Raw genomic sequence first — 23,311 nt, forward strand, 5'->3', positions numbered from 1 at the left:
CTGGCTCAATTTGGTCCGGTTTCCATTTTCCACAAAACAGAATCTTTCGATAAGCATCTCTGAAATGCTTGTTCATCACGCCGTATATGAGAGAATTTAACGAGCTATTGGTGTGAGACAAAACTGCGGCTAAACGATAGACGTGGTCAGGGATGGTGTCACCAAAATCAACAACAATCAAAAGTGTGTACAATGTCCAACAAAAAGCAAAAGTGACGAATATTGTGAATAGCATTTTGAGAAGTTTGATATCTCTTTCAGGTCGTTTCTTCTCAGATGAAGAGGCAGCATGTCGAACTCTCAAAGAACTTTGTCGTAATGCCCAAAATATCGCGGCGTAGCAGACAATGATCAGAACCATCGGCATCGAAATAAAGACAATCGCCGTGAACAAAACATGACTAAAACTTGCCAATCTATCGCAGGAACATTGAAATATTTTTTGATCAAAAGAATGCCCGCCCCATCCGAAGAAGTTGCTGAAATCTGCAACGATGCAAATGATCCAAATTATTACAGCATAAGCTATTGTTTTTCGCCAAGTGAAAATGGTTTTGTAATATTGTTGCTTACATACGCAAACATAACGATTGATCGCTATGGCTCCAATGTTCCACAGAGAACAGGTACAGCTTACGAAACACAAACTACCAATTGCAAAACATAATTCTGGTATTTTGGAGTACAATCCCTTGTCTATCAAAATCGCGTAGGCTGTTACAGGCTCCATCAATGTTGTAACACACATATCAGCGAAGGCGAGAGACAGAACGAAGACATTTGCGGGTGTGCGAAGCTTTCTCGTCGTTAACACCGCAAGAATGACCAATGCGTTACCAGTGCTACCTGTTATGCTGATAAACACTCTGTAGATACCAAACATTGTTAACAGCAATGCATCTTCTTTGCTTGAGGCAATTATGTGATAAGACGATTTGGTATCGTTGTTATCCTCCATGATCTACTATAAAAACGAGTATTTCTTGAGAATGACGAATATATAAAAGTATATGTGAAGAACTAGTGCCAAACTGCGAGTGGATATCACGACGTCTCGTTAGCAATTCAGACCACATTCAATCACATCATTACACTGCCCTCCAATTGCAGACGACCACCTATCAGACATGTCAGAAATGCTCCACCAATGGCGTTCTTGTTATTGCCAGACACACCCCAATTAATATTTACCCGTGCGGTTTATGCAGACCCCCTTCCACATTAGTCTTGGCAATACTTTTAAGTAAAATGTCAAGCCTGTATAATTACAATGCTTTGTATTAAAGACAAACTTGAAATTTGTCTTATTTTAATGGCTAGAATTTAAATCTCAGTAGAAAAATAAGAATAATTTTGCTTCTGCTAGATCGTTAAGCATAATTAGTAGAGATGATGGTGATGAGGAGGAGGAGGAGGAGGAGAAGAAGAAGGGGAGAAGGAGGAACCACACTATAGTATACATGAGTAAAATATAAAATAACACTACCATGCAAAAACAAATGCACACGGACCATTCCTTGTTGCTTCAATCCTATTAATTAATTAACAAAATACATTTGGTTAAATATTTGTAATTCATTAGCTTTAAGGTAGTGCTACACCCCCTGATAAATTGTGTGACTAATTTTGCATTTTTCCCAAAAATAACTACACACTGGTAACAAAAGTTATGTATATTATACGGGCAAGGAATCCAAGTCTTTCACTGAAATTTCAGTCATTCAAGACAAGTGGTTCATTATAGGTGTTAAGACATGAGGTACATTCTAGTGGTACCTCTTTTCTTATCATAAATAACGTATCGCTTGTCTCGAGTCGCTGAAATTCCAGTGTAGTAACTGGATTCCTTGCCCCTATAATATACATAACCTTTGTTACCAGTGTGTTATTATTTTTTGAGAAAAATGAAAAAATAGTCACAAATGTATCAAGGGGTGTAGTACCACCTTAAATTAAATATTATTCAGGGGATTAATTGTGGGAAGAGGCTTCAAAAATTAATTTGCTACAAGAAATGTTTTTAAATAGTTTGTCACTTCATATAATATAAATTTTAATTAATTTGTATCAATTAGGTCACAAAAGAGAAGATTTAATTGGTTTTTAGCCGTTACAAAGAAATTGCGTTAAAAGGTTGCCGTTAAATGCTAGTTTGATTTATTGTACGATCTTGGTCTTAATCCTGGGAATTAACAGATCTCAATAGCTGCTACAGATATGTTCACAAATGAAGAACACGTAAATTTTCTTCAACGATTTCTTTGTAGCTATGAGTTAAAGCCATATTATAACATTTTCAAACAAAATAGATTAGCATTTATTTGCCATAAAATGTTAGCTTTTACTGTCAGATATATCCCTTTTATTTTTGAGCCGAACAACTACGGCAAAGCAAAGAAAATTGGAATTTACTACCAGCGCACATGTCGCCAATACCGTACCACTCCTTCGGTCATGTTGTGGTACGACCCTTTGTTGTGTATATCACCGTCCCGCACGCCGTGTACGTACTGTGTGTTATGAACATCGTGTATGCGTCCGACTAATAATTCCATCGTAATAATAAAGCGCCGGTTCCGGCGTTTTATTCAAAATCTCGGATTTTGACAAAACTACAGCACCTAGAGTCTTGATTTTTGCAGGGTATATTGGTGTAATCGTGTAAAAAAAGGAATTTTAAAATGTTAGAATATTTGCTGTAGGTGAGCAACAAATGTTTTTGAATGTTATGAAAACATTTTATACCCTTTAGTTACCCTTATATAACCCTACATCTACATCTTGGCAACCTTGTCTAACCTTTTGCGAATGATGTCCAAACGTTTTTGTGTTTGCCTGGAAGGTACATAATTGCCATTTCTTTTACCATGCAGTTTCTACATAATTATCAGTTTGTTGCATTAATATTGATCATAAACCCATCCCAAAAAGAAAGTATCCAGATTCAGTTTAGTCCATAAGTCAAAGAAGGGGTGTTGAATCATGAACTTCCTAAAGTATGTTACAGACAAATTTATTCCGCACTGTATCATACCTCATTTGTCTAAATCGATGCAGACATGATGACAAAATAAACTTTCAAGGCAACCAGTAATCACAGTCATAGTAACATATTGCACAACCAACGTAGAGGATGAAGATGTTATATAGGGACATCATGATAACTAGACGAGGGCGATTGATTTAATCCCAGCGCATAACCTCTTGATGGTTGTAGTAGGCACAAATGCTAAAATTGGCCTGACCATAACCATACGAATAGAACCCGAAAGTATTTTGTGGATTTACACAGTTGAAACAGCATACATAATGTGAACGTATACAACACCTTTTGTGCATTGTGAGTTCCAGAATTAAACTAAGCCTCAGGAAAAGTAAGATAATGCATGTGCAGCGTTGAGAATCATTTTAAACACAGGATGTTCAAAACAATGTTCTTTGATGATTTATGTTGGCATTTCTAGAATCTTTCATTATAGGCAAAGATGTAGGCTCCTTTGTCATCGTGTAACCTATGCCACACGCTGTCTATCGATTAAAGTATTATGCGTGCTTGCTCAACTGATTACAATTTGTAATCCATTATTATAGCAGCTCACGCTCTGGTTATTCTGAAGTTGGGCGGAAAGGCTGCATAGTGAGTATTGGAGTAACCCTGTGCTGAGTGTAACAGAGTGCGAATAAGCCAAATCGGCATTGGAAGTTTGCAATGCATTGTAGGACAGTGTTTGCAGTTTTGGGACACTTTGTCCTTTGACCTTTCAGAAAATTCAGAAATATTGGGTTTTTGTACGTACAAAATATTATTTAAAATATTTTACAATAATTAAAACAATATAAAAAATATTAGTATTTTATAAATTAATTATTTTGTATTTTTAATGCTCAACATTATGACAATAATAAGAAAATTAATAATAATTACGTCAATTTTCCCGATATGTCAGAGGTCAAAGTGTCCCAAAACTGCTCTCAAAAACCGGAAGTTAGAATGGCGATTGGGCTTTTTGTCATTTGACTATTTTCTCTAAACCACTGAACTGGAAAACTGTACAAAGTGTTCCATAGAATAAGTTTCTTATGACGTTTTTACATTTTGAGTTTTGATGCTTAGAAATTTAATGTTTTCTCTTACTTTTATATGACATTTTTGTTGAAATGTTGCCCAAATTCATCCATTCATCGAATTTTAGTCAACTATGCGTCCTACCCAGTTGCAACTTCAGTCGAGGGTGCACTGTCATTTTAATGTATACGGTTCAGTGTAAGAAAAGTAAAGTCTCAGGTTAACCTATGTGGAGTTTTTGGTCATTTACCATCTAAATCATTCAGTTTTATCTGATATTGTTGGCTTTTATTAACTAAGCGAATTCTGCAAATCAGAAAATTCCGCACGAAATTGTCCATTCTTTAATTGAAAACTCTGTAGCAAAAAAATAAAGATTATGCCTAGAGACACATTAAACTAGCCCCTGGGACTACTGGAACAAAGTTAATCAGAAAATGCAAAAGTTGTAATGATTATAAAGAAAGAAGTCAAAATCAAACAACAAGAATGGGGAAAAAAGGAGATTAATATTTAAACCAAGTGTAATTTCATCATAAGAGAATAATATATAATAATGACAATCTTGTCCAATATTGGTGCTAGCGGAGAATAATAAGATGAACAAAGAAGAGAAAGGATAGACGAATGAAAGGAAAATAAAACGGGAAAATGTAATAAAAAATAATGATATTAACCGCAAATAGATGATTAAAATGAAATGAAATAAATTAATAATATTAAGATAAACCTGAAAACAACAAAAAACAGAACTGTTGGAAGAATGAAAGGAAAATACCGTAATAAAAAATGATAATACTGATAACGAATAGCTACGAATTAATATAATAAACTTTATTGAATCAAATCGATGAAAGGACAATTTCCTACAAGTAACGATTTCCGTTATTTATTTTGACGTTCATTAAAAACTCTAATCATACAACAACCAAAAATTACGTTCGACGCCAATATTGGTCTTCGTTTTACTGTAACATGTTTTATTAGCAGTAACCCTAACCGAACCGAGTCTAACTAAAACTCCCTATGCATTCCACGTGATGCGATGATGCAATCAGCCTAAGTTATATATATCCAAGAAATCGCTGGCCGTGACAGCGTATCCCCCGTGGCTACAGGTCAGTGAGCTTCTGCGTGGTATGCGAGGGGTCAGAGGTTCGAATCCCGGAGTACCAAGTGACTTCTTGTTCATCTTCTCTCCTTTTTTTTTCTTCTTTTTCTCTCGATAGCAAAAAACACGGGTTCGGTTAAGGTTAGGGTGACATCTAAAGCACGGTGGATAAAATTGTTGGCTAATACTCGCCCAATGCTTGTATGGATGACAGCGCGCATTCATTGAACATTTGGTACAGCATGTAGAGCATTATATTTAAATTTAAATTTGCTATTACGGTATTATTTTACCAAGTTTATGCCAATTTGGCATGTTTTGACTTGTCCAAATATTCAATATTTCAATCGTACTTACTTCGTACTTATGCCGTCCACGTCCACACCAGCAGTGGGCTGTGTGATGGCTTCTCCTTCACAATGTTCTGCCAACTGCCTCGGTTGGTTGTTAGCCTGCTCATTTCTGTTAGGTGAATCTCGCCACAGCTTTTCAACATACTTCTGGAACTAGTTATATCCTCAGCACTAGAAAATGAAGACGCAGGAGCAGTTATCTCTGGCTTCAAAATAAATAATCTTAGATTTGCGGATGATATAGTTCTAATAGCAGAATCACCAAAAGAACTCCAAACCCTGGTAAACAAAGCTTACAACGAAAGCAGCAACTATGGACTCAAAATAAATATTGCCAAAGTTCAAGCCATTACCAAATATGACCACAGACTGGATATTACAATTGGAGGAGATAAGCTGGAACAAGTAAAATCATTTGCGTATCTGGGCGGCACCATGGATATGGGACATGTGAGGAAGATGTGAGGCACCGAATCAGCAAAGCAGTAGGTGCAGTTCAAAGTCTCCACAGCATCTGGAAAGCAAAAGACATCAAGCAAGACACCAAATTACAATTGTACCAAACACTCATCCTCTCTATATTACTATATGGATCAGAGACCTGGACCCTCAGAAAGCAGGACGTAAAAATACGTAACCAGGCTATCCGGCAAACCCTAGGCAAAGAAAACACAGTTTTAGACACTATCTCAGAAAGAAAACTGAAGTACTTTGGCCACATTAAAAGGATGGAGACAAACAGATACCCAAATATAACAATTGAGGGCAAAACACATGTAACGAGACCAAGAGGAAGACCAAGTAAAAGATGGCTGGAGTGTGCTAAAGCATAATATTTCAATATTTCATTTTAAAACATTCACCAAACAAACTGGTGTGGTATAGTTGATATTAAGATACAAGTACAATGGTTAAATAATAAATGAAAGATACATTGATGGTCCGTGGTGCATTGAGTCCTGGAATGAAAAAATAAGGGGATTACTGCTGTAAAAATCATAGGGGGCACTTCGTTATGAAGTGAAATTATTTATATCATAAGTCAATGTTTGTACGTGAATCAAAATGTGACGAACTTATTGGAATAATACTGTCAAAGTCACTTGCACTCATTTGAAGTGTGAAAATGTCAGTGTCTGCCATGCCATCTATATTATACATTAAATTGTAGATAGTAAATCACGGTTAAGGTTGGTATAGTAAGGACATATTCTTAAACACTTGAGAACATTCCTGCAATCTTATTGGTTCTTACCCGTGTGATATGACACGATATCACACGGGTCAGCGCTTGTGCATCGACGCGATACGCGTACGCGCTATTTGAACCAATCGAAGGCACATATCAACAACGGGACTGATCGATTTTAAGCCCTAGGTATAATCCCTTGCAAAAATGTAGGATTTAATTTGATTAAAATTTGTAATACTTATGATTTTTTTAAATTTGAATTAAAGTGTTTAAGAATGAGAATAAAGATACTGTTTTTAGCCGCTGTCGTGCATCTATCGTCTCATATAACACGGGCGACATCATTATTTTTGGCGTAAAACCACTCGGCTTCGCCTCGTTGTTTTACTTAAAATAATGATGTCGCCCGTGTTATATGAGACGATAGATACACTACAAAATGAAATTCATCCTCTGATTTCAATAACAAAGTGTACCAATTCTATTCTTTGAATTAAATTTTGAAGACAAGTGACGCCCTTTCGATCATGAGATTATGTGCTGAACTTACATAATGAAGCTCTGGAAGATCTTTTAGAATAATAACATAATTTTCTGCACTGAAAGAATTTTTTAATGTACACTATGTTTAGGAGCAAAGTTGTTGATATGATTAACCTAAAGATTGCTATAAACGATTTGAAGTTTATATAAAATACTTTCATTAAAATTGGAAGAGGTGATCGTATTTGGTTTAATATCAATCCTAGTGATAAGGTTAAATATATTTTTTCAATGTAAAAATATCAGAACACAATAATTTTCTGTTATCTACAAGTGCTTGAATAACAAGCGAATCATTACCATTCATACATTTTTCACTAAGTTTTCACCAGTATTTTACAGATAAAAAGGCATAGTTGTGGGTAGTGGAAAGCTGCCTTGCTTACTTGCTTAAGATGAGTGGTGTCCTCGAACTACAACAGCACGCCATACCCTTCTGTCCTGCATGGCCGTTCCCAAATCCATAACATCCAGTCCAGTGTCCTGTTTCAATACATCCACGTATGTTAGAGGGGGTCTACCAGGTTTTCTGCTTCCATGTTTTGGTGTCCAATGGATCAGCTTAGCTACAAGTTCATTTTTGCTTCTGTACGCGTGCCCAGCGAAACGTGTCCTTCTCTCTCTGATCTTCTGTGAAAGTTTCGGTAGGTCACCATACAGTTCTTTGTTCGTGATGTGCTGCTTCCAATTGATGTTGTATACTGTTCTAAGCATTCTTGTGTAGCAACCATCAAGTTCTTTACATAGTCTGGGAGACATAGTCCATGCTTCACATCCACAGGTTAGAACGGATTCGACGGTAGCAGCAAACAAACGGATCTTGTGAATTTCTTTGGGAGAGTTGACCTCCAGATTTTGTTCAGGCTGTTACATGCTCTCCATGCAGCTGCTTTGCGTGTTTTTACATATTTTTCCGTGCTAGCCATCCATGCACCCAGATACTTGCAGTCACTCACCTCTTCTAGGTTGGTGCCATTGTTTGTCTGGATAGATATCTATATAAAGCTGCCTAATTCGCCTCTAATTGCATTGTTAGTGGACTTTTTTTATGAACTCCGTGTATAATCTTATAAACCTTAATGTGAATAGATTCAATTGGAAGTTTAGCACATGTTGTAAGAAGTTCGAGTTGTTCAGTTTGTTTAACAAATAAATATGATGAAGAACTAGTGCCAAACTGCGAGTGATTTAATTTAGATGCAGTATGCACGGCTCGTTATCGATTCAAAGTACTTGCCTCAATAATCGACATCATTCCATTGTCCTCCTATTGTAGACAACCACCTATCAGACATGTCAGAAATTATCCACCAATGGCGTTCTTGTTATTGCCAGTACAGTTTATTTCTCCATTTATGATCCTGCCCAAAATTGTCTTCTTTCGATATACCACGTCACAATTATCAAACATGATATTCTTCCGTAGCGTTGTCTGTTTTAAAGGCAATTTTTGTTATAAACCCTCTTGTCTGCTCGCCACTGGAACAAATAGTTGTGGACTTTGCGCTCCACGTAGAAAGTTCATAATATCTGCTGTATAACATATTGCGGGCTTATTGTATTTAATATCACGGTTTCAAAACTCAAATTAATTGCACATTATGCCTAAGTATAAGCTTGTATACTTTAACAGCAAAGGGCGTGCTGAAGTAACGAGGCTTTTGTTTCATTTAGGTGGTTATGACTATGAAGACTTCAGGATACGAGATGGGCAATGGAACACAAAATACAAGCTTGGTTGGTTCATGTGTATGAATGAAATAAGATGTATAATTAATGTACATAAGCTTGCGATGTAAGTCTAACGCACGTGTTTGTGGCCGCTGGTGTGTGAGGGGGTGCGGGGGTGAGAGTGTACATATGGGGCCGGGGTGCGTTGGGGTGCTCATTTGTGTATCAGGTGTAAAGGTATGGGGTGGGGTGTTGTGGGAGTGTTGAGTGGGTGGTAGCCTTTGTGACTGCAACTGGGTGTTCGTGCGCGTTACCTGTTTTATATATTTTCAATTCTGTTTTCTTCAACAGAAATGCCATGTAAGCAAGTACCCGTATTATTCATAGATGGTCAACTACTGACTCACTACCAGAGTTAGTCTTTTGTTTCGATTGGTTTGTTTGTCTGGTATGGGGGTGTGTGGGGAGTGTTATGTGGTGTGTGGGGGTGATCTTGTAATACAATTTTTGTTAGTTTGACCACAGATTTGTTTGACCAAAGCCAGCTAGTGTTTAAAACAACTTATTTCATTGTTGAACTCATACAATGCACAACCTACTAAAACTTAGCAGTCAAGTTAGCTCCATCTATAAGGCGTTTGACTATGGTACGAGAGGTTGCGGGTTCGAACCCTGGCGGTGACTAGTACGCTCTCGTGGAAAAATTGAGTTTGCTTGACAAGGAACTTACAGCTAATTTGTCTCGATGTTAACCCGTACGAAACTCGGAGAGCTGATCCTGGTTGCGAAGGTTATTTGTGGAGTGTCTAGGGTGTGCGCTCTTGAAGCAGCAAAGTCGCTGAATTGTTGTTTAACGGTTAAGGCAGCTGTGTACTCTAGACATTGTTTCTTTCGCAAAATTGAGTTTTTTTGATATGTTTGTACTTTGTTATGTTTTTTATAAATACAAGGAATGAAAATCCAGATTTGTAAACTCCAACTGCAATATTTTAAGGATTTTATTTCACTATTCCACTCGTGTTTGAAATTGAAAAGGAAAGAAAATCTTTGTTGTACCAGCAGCAGGGTACACGCGCGCAACAACGCATCGCGTTGCGTATCGCGCAATTTGTTAATGCACAAATACGCTACGCATACGCGACGCTTATCTGCATGCGCGGCGCATCTTATGGAAACACCACGGAAGCACAAAAACCTAGTGGTCAAATGGCTCCGTTTTAGCTGATAAAATGTGGGTTTTTTCAAGTTCTTTCACCGATTTAAATATCAAGTTATGAATGGATTTCGCTCAAACTTCTCAAGGGGCCGTGGCTTTACCCGATGTTTATGTAATGTAAGGTAGAAAAATAAAAACTGCTGCATTCTTCTGCGAGATTCGATGAAAGTGCAAAATGTGACCACTTTAAACTTCAACGGCCATTATTTCAATGTTCATTTTCTCTGTAAAATGACGATTTAGGTACACGATAACTCAATAAATACAGCATCTATAGGTAAGCAAATATGATCATCGTAAAAAGCATGATCGACTCAAGAAACGGTTTTCTCATTTTTGTATATTTTGGTATATTTCCGATTTTAGGCATCATTTTGTGCAAATAGGCGTTTGTGAATTTTAAAAAGTTCAATTTGATGCCTTATATGGTCAATATCTCAAAATATAAGGCCAATATCAAGAAAATAAAAAACCGTTTTTGGAATGGAGCCTCAAGATTGAGCTAAAACAAAATAAAATATTTTGGAAAGAGTGTTTTTTTGTTATGATGTACCTAACAAATATTGCCAAAAACTCACTTTTTTGTGATTTTCTTCATAATTGTTGTTTTTACCCCAAATCTGTATTTATATTAAGATTTATTGATGTCTTGCCTTCATAAAAATGTATACTTTTATATGTCTTGCGCGAATAATTACAAAGTTATTGCACTTTTACTACATGCATGTCTGAGTGTACACAGCTGCCTTAATGGAATGATGTGGGGCCGTAGTGGTCAGCGACAACCTGTAAAGTGTGCTGAGGCTTGTGGATCAACGTCTAGGCGTTGTGTCTGTGCGTAGCGCACTATAAATCACTGCGCTTTTTTTAGGAACTGTAATTTTGTAAGACTTGCGTCTTGACAATCCTTTTTGGTGCAATTAAACTAACACCATGCTTGGGTGCAAATAAGCAATTCTCACAACAAACTGCTCAGAAACAATATCAAATATGCACACCAAAGTATCTATAACTCATTTACTATGTGAATGGTTTCCCTTTCTAGGTTTATATGGACAAACCAATTTACAGTGTGCTCGCATTGATGCAGTGATGGATGTATGCAACGACTTGCGTTACTCCTTGGGTAAATGGTTTTCAACAGAAGACCCTGAAGAGCAAGTAATTTAAGACGTTTTTTACACTGTTAAAAATTAAACAAGTTGTTTAAAATTTTAAACAACCACAAGTTACCAGGTGAATCGCTCAACAGTTGTTTTAAAATGAAACAACTCAAAGTTGTTTAATTATTAAACAGTTTGTTGTTTAAAATGATGACCAAGATTTAAGCAACTGTTATTTAGGGGTAAACAACTTAGTTGTGTAAGCCTAGATTAAGCAACAGTGTTTAAATTGTAGGGTTGTTTAAAGAGAGTTGTGTAAAAAATGTGTTTTTATTCACTGAAGGCATAGTATCAATTTTTTAACCACACATGTATCACAAAATAATGCTTTCAGTTTGTGCATGGCAAATATTTACATAAATAGAGAGCGATACAGCAAAAACAGATCTAAAACTTGTACAATTACTGTATAAAGTTCAATACAATTCCTTCACTTTTCTCCACTCGTGTATGCTTGTCAAAACGGCCATCTTGGATTATGCAAATAATATTAAACAACTCGATGTTTAAAATGCCGATTTGGCGGTAAATCAGAATTTGTTAAACAACTCTATTTAAATTGATAATTTTGCCTTTTCATTTGTTGTTGTGTAAAACAATCAAGCGCCGATTTTTCTCTTTCTCTATAAAATCTTTAATAATGTCCGATATCTTTGTCTATAAGACCTTTAAGAATGCCCGATATCTTTGTCTACAAAATCTTTGAGAATGCCTGATCTCTGTGTCTATAAGATATTTGAGACTGTCCGATCTCTTTGTCTATAAAATCTTTGATAATGTCCAAACTCTGTGTCTATAAGATCTTAGAGAATGCCTGATCTCTTTGTCTATAAGATATTTGAGTATGCCCGATCTTTTCTCAAATAAATTGTTTCTTAAAAGCACTGACATGACTGAGATTTTGAAGCAATTCAAGTTACCGATCGACAAGACACCAATGGCAACCTTTGTTATTATATTTGTGTATGACATTATTCTATTCACAAATCTATGTTTAAAACTAATCAACGTAATTGTTTGCCGACTCTTCAATACAGGGTTTCTAGCCACTTTTGTTTGCTTCTTTCTTTTATTTCTTCTTTATCCTGGGACACTCAATCAGTTGAAAACACATTTCATCATCTGTTCGTCCTTGAGGCCCAGGGATCAATACAACATTTAAATAACATAATTATCAAGGTTTTAAAAATACTGCATACATTCAAATACAAAATATTAAAATTGCAAATTTAGATAAATACAATGCTTACAAAATAAATCAAATTACAATGCAACTTTACAACATGTTTAAAATACCATTAATACTACATACATAGGCTATAAGACATATAGAATCAAGAACATCTCACTCGGGGAAGTAATGAAAATGATGGAATGGAAAATCGTCACAGGGATTTTTTTTTTTTTTAAAGAAAAGAAAGAAAGAAACAGCCACATTCAGGGAATTTGAGTGGCCCATGATGGCCAAGGCAATCATTTTGGTATACACCTGTCTTGCATACAACGTATGACTCCACATTGCACGGAAACCATTCAGCTAATACATTGAGTTCATAATATTTCATATTTTGTGGAATTAATTCTCTATGTAGTCGTCTGTGACAGTCTAACCCTGATAACACGTTAGTAAATGTGAAATATTTCTCACGGAATTTTGGAAATTTATCAAGAAAATATCAAGGAATTTGTTTTTTATGAAATGCTGGGAACCGTATGAATATTGATCATTATACCTTATTTCCTTATTTATTGTATGTGATTCCACACACCCACAGGAATCATGTGTCAGAGTACTTAAACACGAAGAAGCGCCCACAGTATGCATTAATCTTGAGACCCTTTTGGGACAAAACAATGGAGGAGATGGCTACTTTGTCGGTGACACGGTATGGGATAAATCAAACTAGTTTTAAAAGAATAATTTCTTCAAGAAAATAAATGAAATCGTTTCATAGACCACGTAGGCTATTAATTATATAGATACTTAATCATTCTTGAAACATTACATAGCGAGATACAAGTTTTTAAAGCTTAATCATCATCGATGTCTAAGTCGTAACTATCGTCATCATCATCATCATCATCATCAAAATTCTTCTCATGTTATTGTTAAACAGATGCGACTTCCACAATTACCATTACTAATAATTGTTTCTCGTTTTTAATTTATATTTTACAGATTACTGTTGCAGATTTGTTTGTATTTTGTGATATTCAACTTATCCGAGCCTTTGTATATAGATGACATATTAGGCAAATATCCCAAACTCTCCGCTTTATTTGACCGAGTGGCGTCTAATGAAAAAGTTTCTGAGTGGGTGAAGAAAAGGCCCGTCACTAAATATTGATTATTTTTAATTAGCCTCGACCATTGTCAGTGATTGTGTGTAAAATAGATAAAATCCCGCATTTAAAGGTCTACTTTATTCTCAGTCTAGCTTCTTCCGTCGAAGAAACCTAATTAAGCCATAGGTAAAAGGTTTCCACAACCAAACTACAGTTATGTTGAAAAAATTGCATTTCTCTTCACCTATACCATCAGATTAGGTAGTTTTTCGTAAGCTTAATTTTTGTGATTTTGGTACCAATTTTACCTTTGTCTAGCTGAAATGGATTGGACAAACCAATCTAAATTGTACTCACCATTTACATCCATTCCCAAGAAATGTTATTTTGTCCATCATAGCATTATATATCCAGTAAAAAGACAAACTAGACCAAATATCAAAATTGATGCCTCATTGCAGCTATATTGATATATCACATGTGTATACAAAATGGGGTAAAATTTGACCTCAACCAGGTGACATATAACTATAACCTGACCTATGATGACCTATAACCTTATAGAAATCTCTTTTCCAAACAACACATGATAGAGACATGATAGTATTAAATTTGCTATACCATTCATTGAGGAAGAGATAGAGTTGATCGCAAGCCAGAAGATGGTATAACAAAGGATATAATTTATTCTATTCAAGTACTACTTGAATAGAATAAATTATGTTTTGTTATGAGCGAGGCACACATACTGAGTTACTATAATCCCATAGTAACAGGTAAACAAAAAAGTATATAGGGCAAAAATGATATACTAAAATGGTTTAAAATCACTTTGTAGGTAGAGATATTTTATAAGTTTAGGACATGAGATGATGAATATATTTATGTAGTTCATAAATTTGCAAAAAAAAGAAGAAGAGGGATACTGATAAAAATCAGGGTATTATTCCCCCTTAAGCAAATTCTATTCTAGTGATATTAATTCCCAGTGTCAGAAAAATGCGTTTTCTATCTCATTTTATTTCAACTTACCTGGGAATTAGTGCTCAAATTGATATACAATTATGTTTTCTTATATACCCACTAAATTCGAAGATTGAAAATAGCGTGATAGGTTAAAATATCACTCTTGATTTCGCTTTTTTTCTAGTACATTTGATGTATTCCATTAAGGTTGTCACTTTATACCTATTTCATCTGGTCAAGAGAAAAAATGAGAGTTGTCCCACAGGTAATCACTAATTTCGACTTTGCAGATGCAGATGATATAGCACTCCTGTCTGAAGAAATGTAAACAAGCTCAGGAGTTGCTGAGCAGATTCGAGTCCTCAGTAGCAAAGGTCGAAATAAAGATGAACCCAACCAAAACTAAGTTCATGGCGTCCAACCACAAAGACACCATCAAGACGGTACTGACTACTGCTGTACAAGTATCTTGTAGCCTGGTTGGAAAAGATATTAAGACATGCAATTTTCTTTTACTCGGGATTTTGTGGTCACTAAACTGCTAAACGGGTACTCTTGAACAAATTCATCAGGACTGTTCCATAAAACAGTATACTTCGTTGCAATCAGCGATCAACAACAGCTGTTCAACGATCATCACATCAACAGTAGCATTGAGAAAGATACCTGATAGCTTTCTAAACGTCTGCACAGCTCATGGTGGTTTAACCTGGACTATACAGTGCTAAATGGGTAGATCTGAAAGTCCAATTGTCTAATTATTATAATTATACCGAGATAATATTGCATTATATTCGATACGTTACTGTACTTCCATTGTGACGGATAGAAACCTACTTTTTATTAAATATTTAAAATTTGATAAGCATCTTTATAATTTCGAGTTCAACTGAATGCGTTCATCAATGATGACATACCATAGAGGTTGCACACAAGGTCATAACACAAGATGATTTATGGTAATTAGTATAATTTATGTATATCGTCACCCTCATAACCAAAGTGTCTAAGTCAATATTGCATGTTTCTCATTTGCAATTTTGATTTTCTGAGTAATAAACCCATAATTAATAAAAATTTCCAGCCGCATTCTTCATCAACTTGTTGAATACATCAAAAGAGATGAATTAAGTTAATGAAGAATGCGGCTGGAAATTTGATTAATTATGGGTTTATTACTCAGAAAATCAATATTGCAAATGAGAAACATGTAATAATGACTTAGGCACTTTGGTTATGAGGGTGACGATATGGAGTTATGGGTTGGCCTGTTGTTTAAGGGTGCGTGTCCTGTTGGATTGTTATGAAACTTGGTGAGTGTGAGCGCCGCAAATGTTCAAGGTCAGGTAAATGTTATCCAACGAAGTATATATTGTCAGATGAAACTTAGTGGATAGGATCACCATTGAGCGCCAAATGTTCCAGGTAATAGCAAGGCCATTTGAGATAATTGAGTATAGATTGTGTGATAACTTAGTGGATGTGATAGTCATTAGGCGTCAAATAAACATCTCAAAACAAGTAATTACCACCTCCCTAAAATAATGGCCATTATTCAAAATCGGGGTATTGAATTACAAATCTGTAAAATTCGTTGGAAGCAGAATTTATTTCTGCGCATTTTGACACCTCATGTGATACGTAGTTCAGAAAACAATAAAATACCGATTAATTAAATGTAGTGAGGTCCAGATTTGAAATAACAACAATACAAAAACACTCAGATATCATTACACAGATTTCTTTCCATTATACTGAATACAAATCAATAGATTGTATTGCAACTTTCAAATCTTAGATTACATTGATTTAAATGTACGCTGTGACGTCAATATTTAGACAATTTCTACAAATGACGTGTCAAAATGTGCATAAATAAATTCTGCTTCCAACGCATTTTACAGATTTGTAATACAATCGCCCGTTTTTTAATAATGGCCATTATTTAAGGGGGTAATTACTTTTTTGAGATGTTTATGTTAAAGGCCATCTAAGGTCAAATAGATTGTCGGATTGTCATAAAACTTAGCGGCTGTGATCACCATTGAGCTGTGAACATTGCAAAGGTCAATTGAATATAGTTTGTTTGATTGTCGTGATCTATCATTATAATGAGTATTTAACACACATTTCAAAAATAAATTTCAACATGAAAATGTTTTTATTATTTTTTGAATTATATGTATTTAGCACGCATTGTTAAGGTAATTAAGCTTTCAACATGAAAATTATTTCAATATTAATGGTACTTTACTGTAGGCCTATATATCACCCCAAAAATAAGCGCAGCAGAAACATGTTATTTGACGCTTTTAATTGAATCATCGTTATGAATGCTTCAAAAAACAAAAAACAGAATTGAAATCGGATAATGCAAAGTGATGTAACGTCAACTTGAAGATACCCGGAAATCGGGTGAAAACCTGCCACAAATTGCTATAAATGGCAAAATGGTAATTTTTGGGATTTGTAATGCTTATTCGGACACTTACTTGAAAAGGTAGCATTGATTTAAGTATTACAGATTAATTGCATATCTTTCCGGACTTCGTTAAAGAAAACAAGATTAAAAAATCTCTCCTCGAATAAATGTAATAAATCCACCAAATATACAATTTTGGCCATTTTGACCAATCTGCAGACAAATAAAAGCTTAAAAGTCCAGCTAATTAATATGCAAAAATAATGCCAACAGAGAACCGTACATGATATGAGGATGCGGTTTTTTTGCACACATAAGTACCCAAAGTTCTTTCATTTGGTAAAAAAAAAAACACAAAAAGTCATTAATTATGCAAATTAGCTAATTACATCTAATTATATATTTATGCCATTCTTATGTTAATTAGGCATATGTAATTTTTACTTTTTTTTTGTTTTATTTATGTTTTATTTATACAGCATGATTTTGTCAAATATGAACCTGCTGTGATGTTGAATAAAGAAACTGCAGTTAATTGCCTAAGTGCACCGAGTTTTCAATTGGTATAGGGAAGTGTTTCACTCATTGTCCAAGGAAAAAAAATACATGATAACAAACACTGGTATTTCAGACCGGTGTTACTAGGTCCTCTATTTCGAGAGACCTATATTTATTGATTTATGGCCGATCTAAAAAAATTCATAAAACAGGTCTTAACTCTTAAACTAGGCAGTGTTTAATTTCGGCGGAGTTGATAGTGATTTAGGAAATGTTTCACCTACCATATATTAAAAAGACAAATTATTGTGATCAATGAAACATAACGAGGAAATCGTTTTTTGACATGTATGTTTTCAAAAATTGGCCAACTTTGATCCGCGCGCTTTTTGATTCACTGTTATGTATGCGTGCACAGTATGACAGAATTATTGTGCAGCCACTATGACATACCTACAGGCTATATCCTAGATGATATTTACCAATAAACGGGTATTTCCCACCCGTTAAATTACTCCACACATAAAGCATATTACCCGCATCCACTTATCAAAGCAAAATAATTATCAAACATGATATTCATCCGTGGTGTTGTCTTTTTTAAAAAGTGTTAAAGGCTGTTCTTGTTTTAACTTTTTGTCTGCGCGCCACTGGAACTTGCATGACCTTGACCACTGTTGGCGCCTCATGACTTGTTCTTTCAAACAAAATAGTTGTGGACTTTGCTCTGGTGGAAAGGTTATTCTCTGATGTATTACATATTGTGGGCATAAATTATTGCATTGAAAGTAACGGACTGAACACTCAAATTAATTATCACATCATGCCTAAGTATAAGCTTGTATATTTTAACAGCAAAGGGCGTGCTGAAGTAACGAGGCTTCTGTTTCATTTAGGTGGTTATGACTATGAAGACTTCAGGATACGAGATGGGCAATGGATCACAAAATACAAGTTTGGTTGGTACCTGTGTATGAATGAAATAAGATGTATAATTTTATAACATGTATATATAATATAAGCTTACATAGTTACGGCCTTTGTAATGGAGCAAGGGTTAAGAACTCCCACTTTCTTATATCTCGACCCACAGGCTTAGAGCAAAATTAATTGTTATATTGGTTGTTGGGTGGCATTGTTTGCTTCTTTCCAATTCTTGCTATTTTTCTTCCTGTACTATGCCAGTATGCTTTTAGGCTATAATTAGCCTGGCTTGTGCTTGGGTCGGGACCATGGATCTTCCATCGACCCAAGCGGGTACGTGTCCCTTTTTTTAAAAGGTCACTTTAAATAGAAAACACTGGTGTGTGTTCAGCTGTGTGTTGGGGTGGGCGTTGCGGGTATGTGGTGGGGGTGCGTCAGGTTAGTGGATGTGGTAGTATTTTGACTGTAACTGCACAGTTCTTTGTGTGTATATTAGATAATATCCTATACAGTGAAGATAATTATATTTTAATTCTGTTTTCTTTCAACAGAGATGCCATGTAAGCAAGTACCAGTACTATTCATAGATGGTCAACCCCTTACTCAAGCTAATGCCATAGCTCGCTATGTAGCCAAGGAAACAGGTGAACATTACCAGGGGTTTGTTTGTTAAATCAGTTAGTCCTTTCTCGTTATCTAAAAGGTGAGAGCTAATATTGTACCGTCCAAAAAGGATTGTCAAGATGCAAGTCTTACGAAATGGCATTTTCGCATTTTCCTGAAAGAAGTTCAAATTTATAGAATTTGGCCTAGTTGTGCCAGCTTGGCGTAGACTGGGATGGGGGTAGTGCGAGCCACAATCCTCTCCCATTTATGGGTCGTTGTTGAGTTCCTACGGGGAGATCATTTAAAACAAACAAACTTGTTTCGATTGGTTTTATTTGTGTACGATAGAGTGGGAGGGGTGTGTATATATGTGTGTGGGTGGTATTGTTATGTGGGGTGTGCACGTGTCCTTTTCTTGACCTTTTCACACAACCCACACAATTTGTTTGTCAGTTTGACCAAAGTCGGTTAGTATTCAAAACAACTTCATTATCATCTTTGAAGTTATAAAATTCACAAACCTACTACAACTTGGGTAAATCAAACAAAAATCTCTTCAAATGATCTACCCGTAGGAACTCGACCACCGTGCGACGGGCCATAATAGGACAGGTTTACAGCTCGTACTATCCTCATCCCCGTTCTACATGAACGTTCAGCTGGCACAACTTAGGACAAACTTTTACGTCTTTCAGGAGATACCATTTTGTAATACTTGCGTCTGGACAATCCCTTTTGGACGGTACAGTAATTGGTCTTGTATTTTGGGTAACGAGAAAGGACTAACTGATTCCAGTATCTAACACCACTAAGGGCTAGGCATACCTTTACTCAATGTAGAAGAAAAATGTAAAATTAAGCACTTCTCACAACAAATTGCACAGAAACAATATCAAATGTGCACACCAAAGTAGCTGTTACTCATTATTATGCGAATGATTTCCCTTTTTTAGGTTTATATGGACAAACCAATTTACAATGTGCTCGCATTGATGCAGTGATGGATGTATGCAACGACTGGCGTTACTCCTTGGGTAAATGGTTTTCAACAGAAGACCCCGAAGAGCAAGTAATTAAAACAATATATATATATTTCACGTAGCATTGCTAAATACTTAAAACAAGGAAAGAACAAACTCAAGTATGCCTAGCATTAAAAGTGTTTTCATATTATCAACAGCTGTCAAGTGCTTTTGTCCAAGACTCATCAAAAATAATGCAACATGTTTCCTGCCCAGGCAACATGGTATCCCACAATGCAATGCTCTAATTCAAATAAATTATATGTTCTTTCTTGGTTAAGAGTGATATAATCAGTTGGTTAGGGGGTTATACCCCGTTTTAGGGTTGGTTTGCCGAATTGGGAAGAGTTTCAAAGGCTTAGGTTGCCTGCGCAGGAAACATGTTTTTAATGCCCTTCGGAAGAGAGCGGTCAAGTGAGTGATAGTCACTAAAAGTTGCATTCGATTCACACAGGGAATTCTGCAGGCCATTTCGTGCCCTTCCTTACTAAAACACCAAAGTGCGAATATTTCCAAATATCTAAATTAGCTAAAAATTAAGGACATGTTACAAAACTATATATTCTAGAATTTCAAAGAGTACACAAAATATTGGCCGGTTATTTTTTACACAGTGACGTTAACTAGGAAATGCCCTATACCTCTAACATACACTGTTTGTAGAGGTCACACGTCAATGGTGAGAGCACTGTGTATTGTGTATAGGAAAATGAACAGTAACTGCAGTATGGGGGAAATATTAAGGAATATGTTTTGTGTGGGGGTGTGTGTGTGTGTGACATGCTGGGAACCCTGTGAATATTGATTATTGTACCTTATTTCCTTATTTATTGTATGTGATTCCACACACCCACAGGAATCATGGGTCAGAGTACTGAGACACGAAGAAGCGCCCACAGTTTGCATTAATCTTGAGACCCTTTTGAGACAAAACAATGGAGGAGATAGCTACTTTGTCGGTGACACGGTATGACATAAATTTTAAAAGAATAATTTCTTCAAGAAAATAAATGAAATCGTTTCATAGACCATGTAGGTTATTAATTATATAGATACTTAATCGTTCTTCAAACATTATATTTATTATATGGCGAGATACAAGTTTTTCAGAGTATATTCATATTAATCTTAATCGATATCGAAGTCATAACCATCGTCATCATCATAATCATCATCACCATTTCTTTTTCTTTACATCAACATTCTTCTTATGTTAAACAGATGTGACTTCCATTAATTGTTTCTCGTTTTTAATTATATTTTACAGATAACTGTTGCAGATTTGTTTGTATTTTGTGATATTCAACTTATCCGGGCCTTTGTAGATGATGTATTAGACAAATATCCCAAAATCTCCGCTTTATTTGACAGAGTGGCGTCTAATGAGAAAGTTGCCGAGTGGGTGAAGAAAAGGCCCATCACTAAATATTGATCCTTTTTAATTAGCCTCGACCATTGTCAGTAATTGTGTGTGAAATAGATATTTCCAAATCCTGCATTTAAGTTTGCAACATTGTGCATTCCCGAGTTATAGGTCCATTTTATACGCAATCTAGTTTCTTCCATCGATCTTTGAATCTCCTCTAGATCCCCCTGAGAAACTCCAACACTCTACAATTTGAGAGAACCAAGATCCAAAAATGCATGACATCAACAGCATATATGACTTCAACTTAAGCAAGGGTTGTTCGTGGCAGTTATTAATATGACAGTTCAGTAAGAGGCCGGTCGAGTGCAGATCCGTCGGAACACACTTTTCAATACGGAATAAATGCTAACCTCATCGTGACATCATCCAAGCAGCAAAGTTCATTTCCCAAGGAAAAAGTGTTATCCGACGGATCTGCAGTCGACTATTCTGGTAATCATGGCAATAAACCCTTTTCATGTACGTATCCCATCATACACCGCTTCTGGGAAGAGTACTCTCATCGTCACAAACGAGTTCAAATACGATGCATAAACCTGACATTCGAACATTTGCCAATTGTGGGAAAAGGTTAACGACTGAAGACGAAGTAGATACATTGTACTACAGAATGGCTTCGGTTAAGGGTGGGCTTAACCCTGGAATTATGAAATTTGCCTCATAACTGCTAAATTGTTGGTCTAAAGCTATAAAAGTATACATTTTTAGAATGGCAAAGACTTAATGAGTTCATCTGTGAGGTCAAATTTGGGCCAAAATGCTCATTTCTGGAGAAAATCCCACACTATCTAGGAACCGGTTTTTTTTTTTTTTTTTTTTTTTTTGTTTGTTGTTGTTTTTGTTGTTTTTCACCAACTTTGAGAAATGTGCACCAAATATGGTCAAAAAACGATCACAAAAAATCATAAAACAGCTTAATTTTTAATAAAAATCATAACAAAAGCCTGATTTTTGCACAAATTTCCGAGGTTTTGGGAGGCCAAGTAAACGTTTGTTTTGGAATTTTCTCCAAAAATGAGCATTTTTTAGCACAAATTTGACCTCACAGATGAATTTATCAAGTCTTTGCCATTTTAAATATGTATACTTTTATATACTTTAGACCAACAATTTAGCAGTTATGAGACCCGAATGTTTTCATAAATCCATGGTTAAGACCAACCTAAAGCAATTTCTGTAGTGATATTAATCAACCCTATTCCCAGTGTCAGAAAAATACATTTTATTACAACCTACCTGGGAATTAGTGCTCAAATTAATATACAATTATGTTTTCTTATATAGCCAATAAATTCGAAGATTGAACATAGCGTGATAGGATAAAATATCACTCCTAATTTTGTTTTGTTTTTCTAGTGCATTTCATGTATTCCATTAAGGTTGTCACTTTATACCTATTTGTAGTCATTCAATCTTTTCTATGATTGGCGCACACCGAATGACCTTAGATTTAAACCGCTACCTATCCCCCACCGTCAATTCAGATATCGAGTGCCTTCCTCTGGGGATAATAGGCACAGAGCCCGGCCTAATTCGGACCGTACCTCCACATGATGATACAAGGTTTCCTCAAGTTAACTATACTATGAAATGGCATTATCTAAACATCACTTATCAATAAGCTCACGGCGAAAAATGTTTTTGTTCTTATCTTAACTATATTAGTCCGCACTTTTTTGGGTCATGGGGTTAAAAACAATAGGCTGTTTGGAAGGCAAACTTAGTTTCCGTCCTATATATAAGCAACTAAATAGAACCATAATGTGTGATTTGCATAAGAAATAGATTCCTATTTAAATGTTAGTTTTCACTGATCACCATGTTCCATGTTTAATTTCGAGCC

General features: G+C 35.6%; 2 protein-coding genes across 2 annotated transcripts; both read left to right on the forward strand.

Annotated features, from left to right (window-relative positions):
- The first annotated feature begins 8,866 nt into the window (after positions 1–8,866).
- LOC140171972 (S-crystallin SL11-like) lies at positions 8,867–13,663 on the forward strand. Its single transcript, XM_072195319.1, has 5 exons — positions 8,867–9,002; positions 9,288–9,350; positions 11,198–11,313; positions 13,091–13,201; positions 13,508–13,663. The coding sequence occupies exons 1-5, from the start codon at positions 8,867–8,869 to the stop codon at positions 13,661–13,663; spliced, it is 582 nt and encodes a 193-aa protein (XP_072051420.1).
- A 4,647-nt stretch (positions 13,664–18,310) lies between these two features.
- On the forward strand, positions 18,311–21,471 carry LOC140171973 (hematopoietic prostaglandin D synthase-like). The gene is made up of 5 exons (XM_072195321.1): positions 18,311–18,446; positions 18,963–19,055; positions 19,971–20,086; positions 20,896–21,006; positions 21,307–21,471. The coding sequence occupies exons 1-5, from the start codon at positions 18,311–18,313 to the stop codon at positions 21,469–21,471; spliced, it is 621 nt and encodes a 206-aa protein (XP_072051422.1).
- The last annotated feature ends 1,840 nt before the right edge of the window (positions 21,472–23,311 follow it).

This window comes from Amphiura filiformis, chromosome 15 (genome assembly GCF_039555335.1).
Source record: "Amphiura filiformis chromosome 15, Afil_fr2py, whole genome shotgun sequence".
In the NCBI taxonomy this organism is placed as follows: domain Eukaryota; kingdom Metazoa; phylum Echinodermata; class Ophiuroidea; order Amphilepidida; family Amphiuridae; genus Amphiura; species Amphiura filiformis.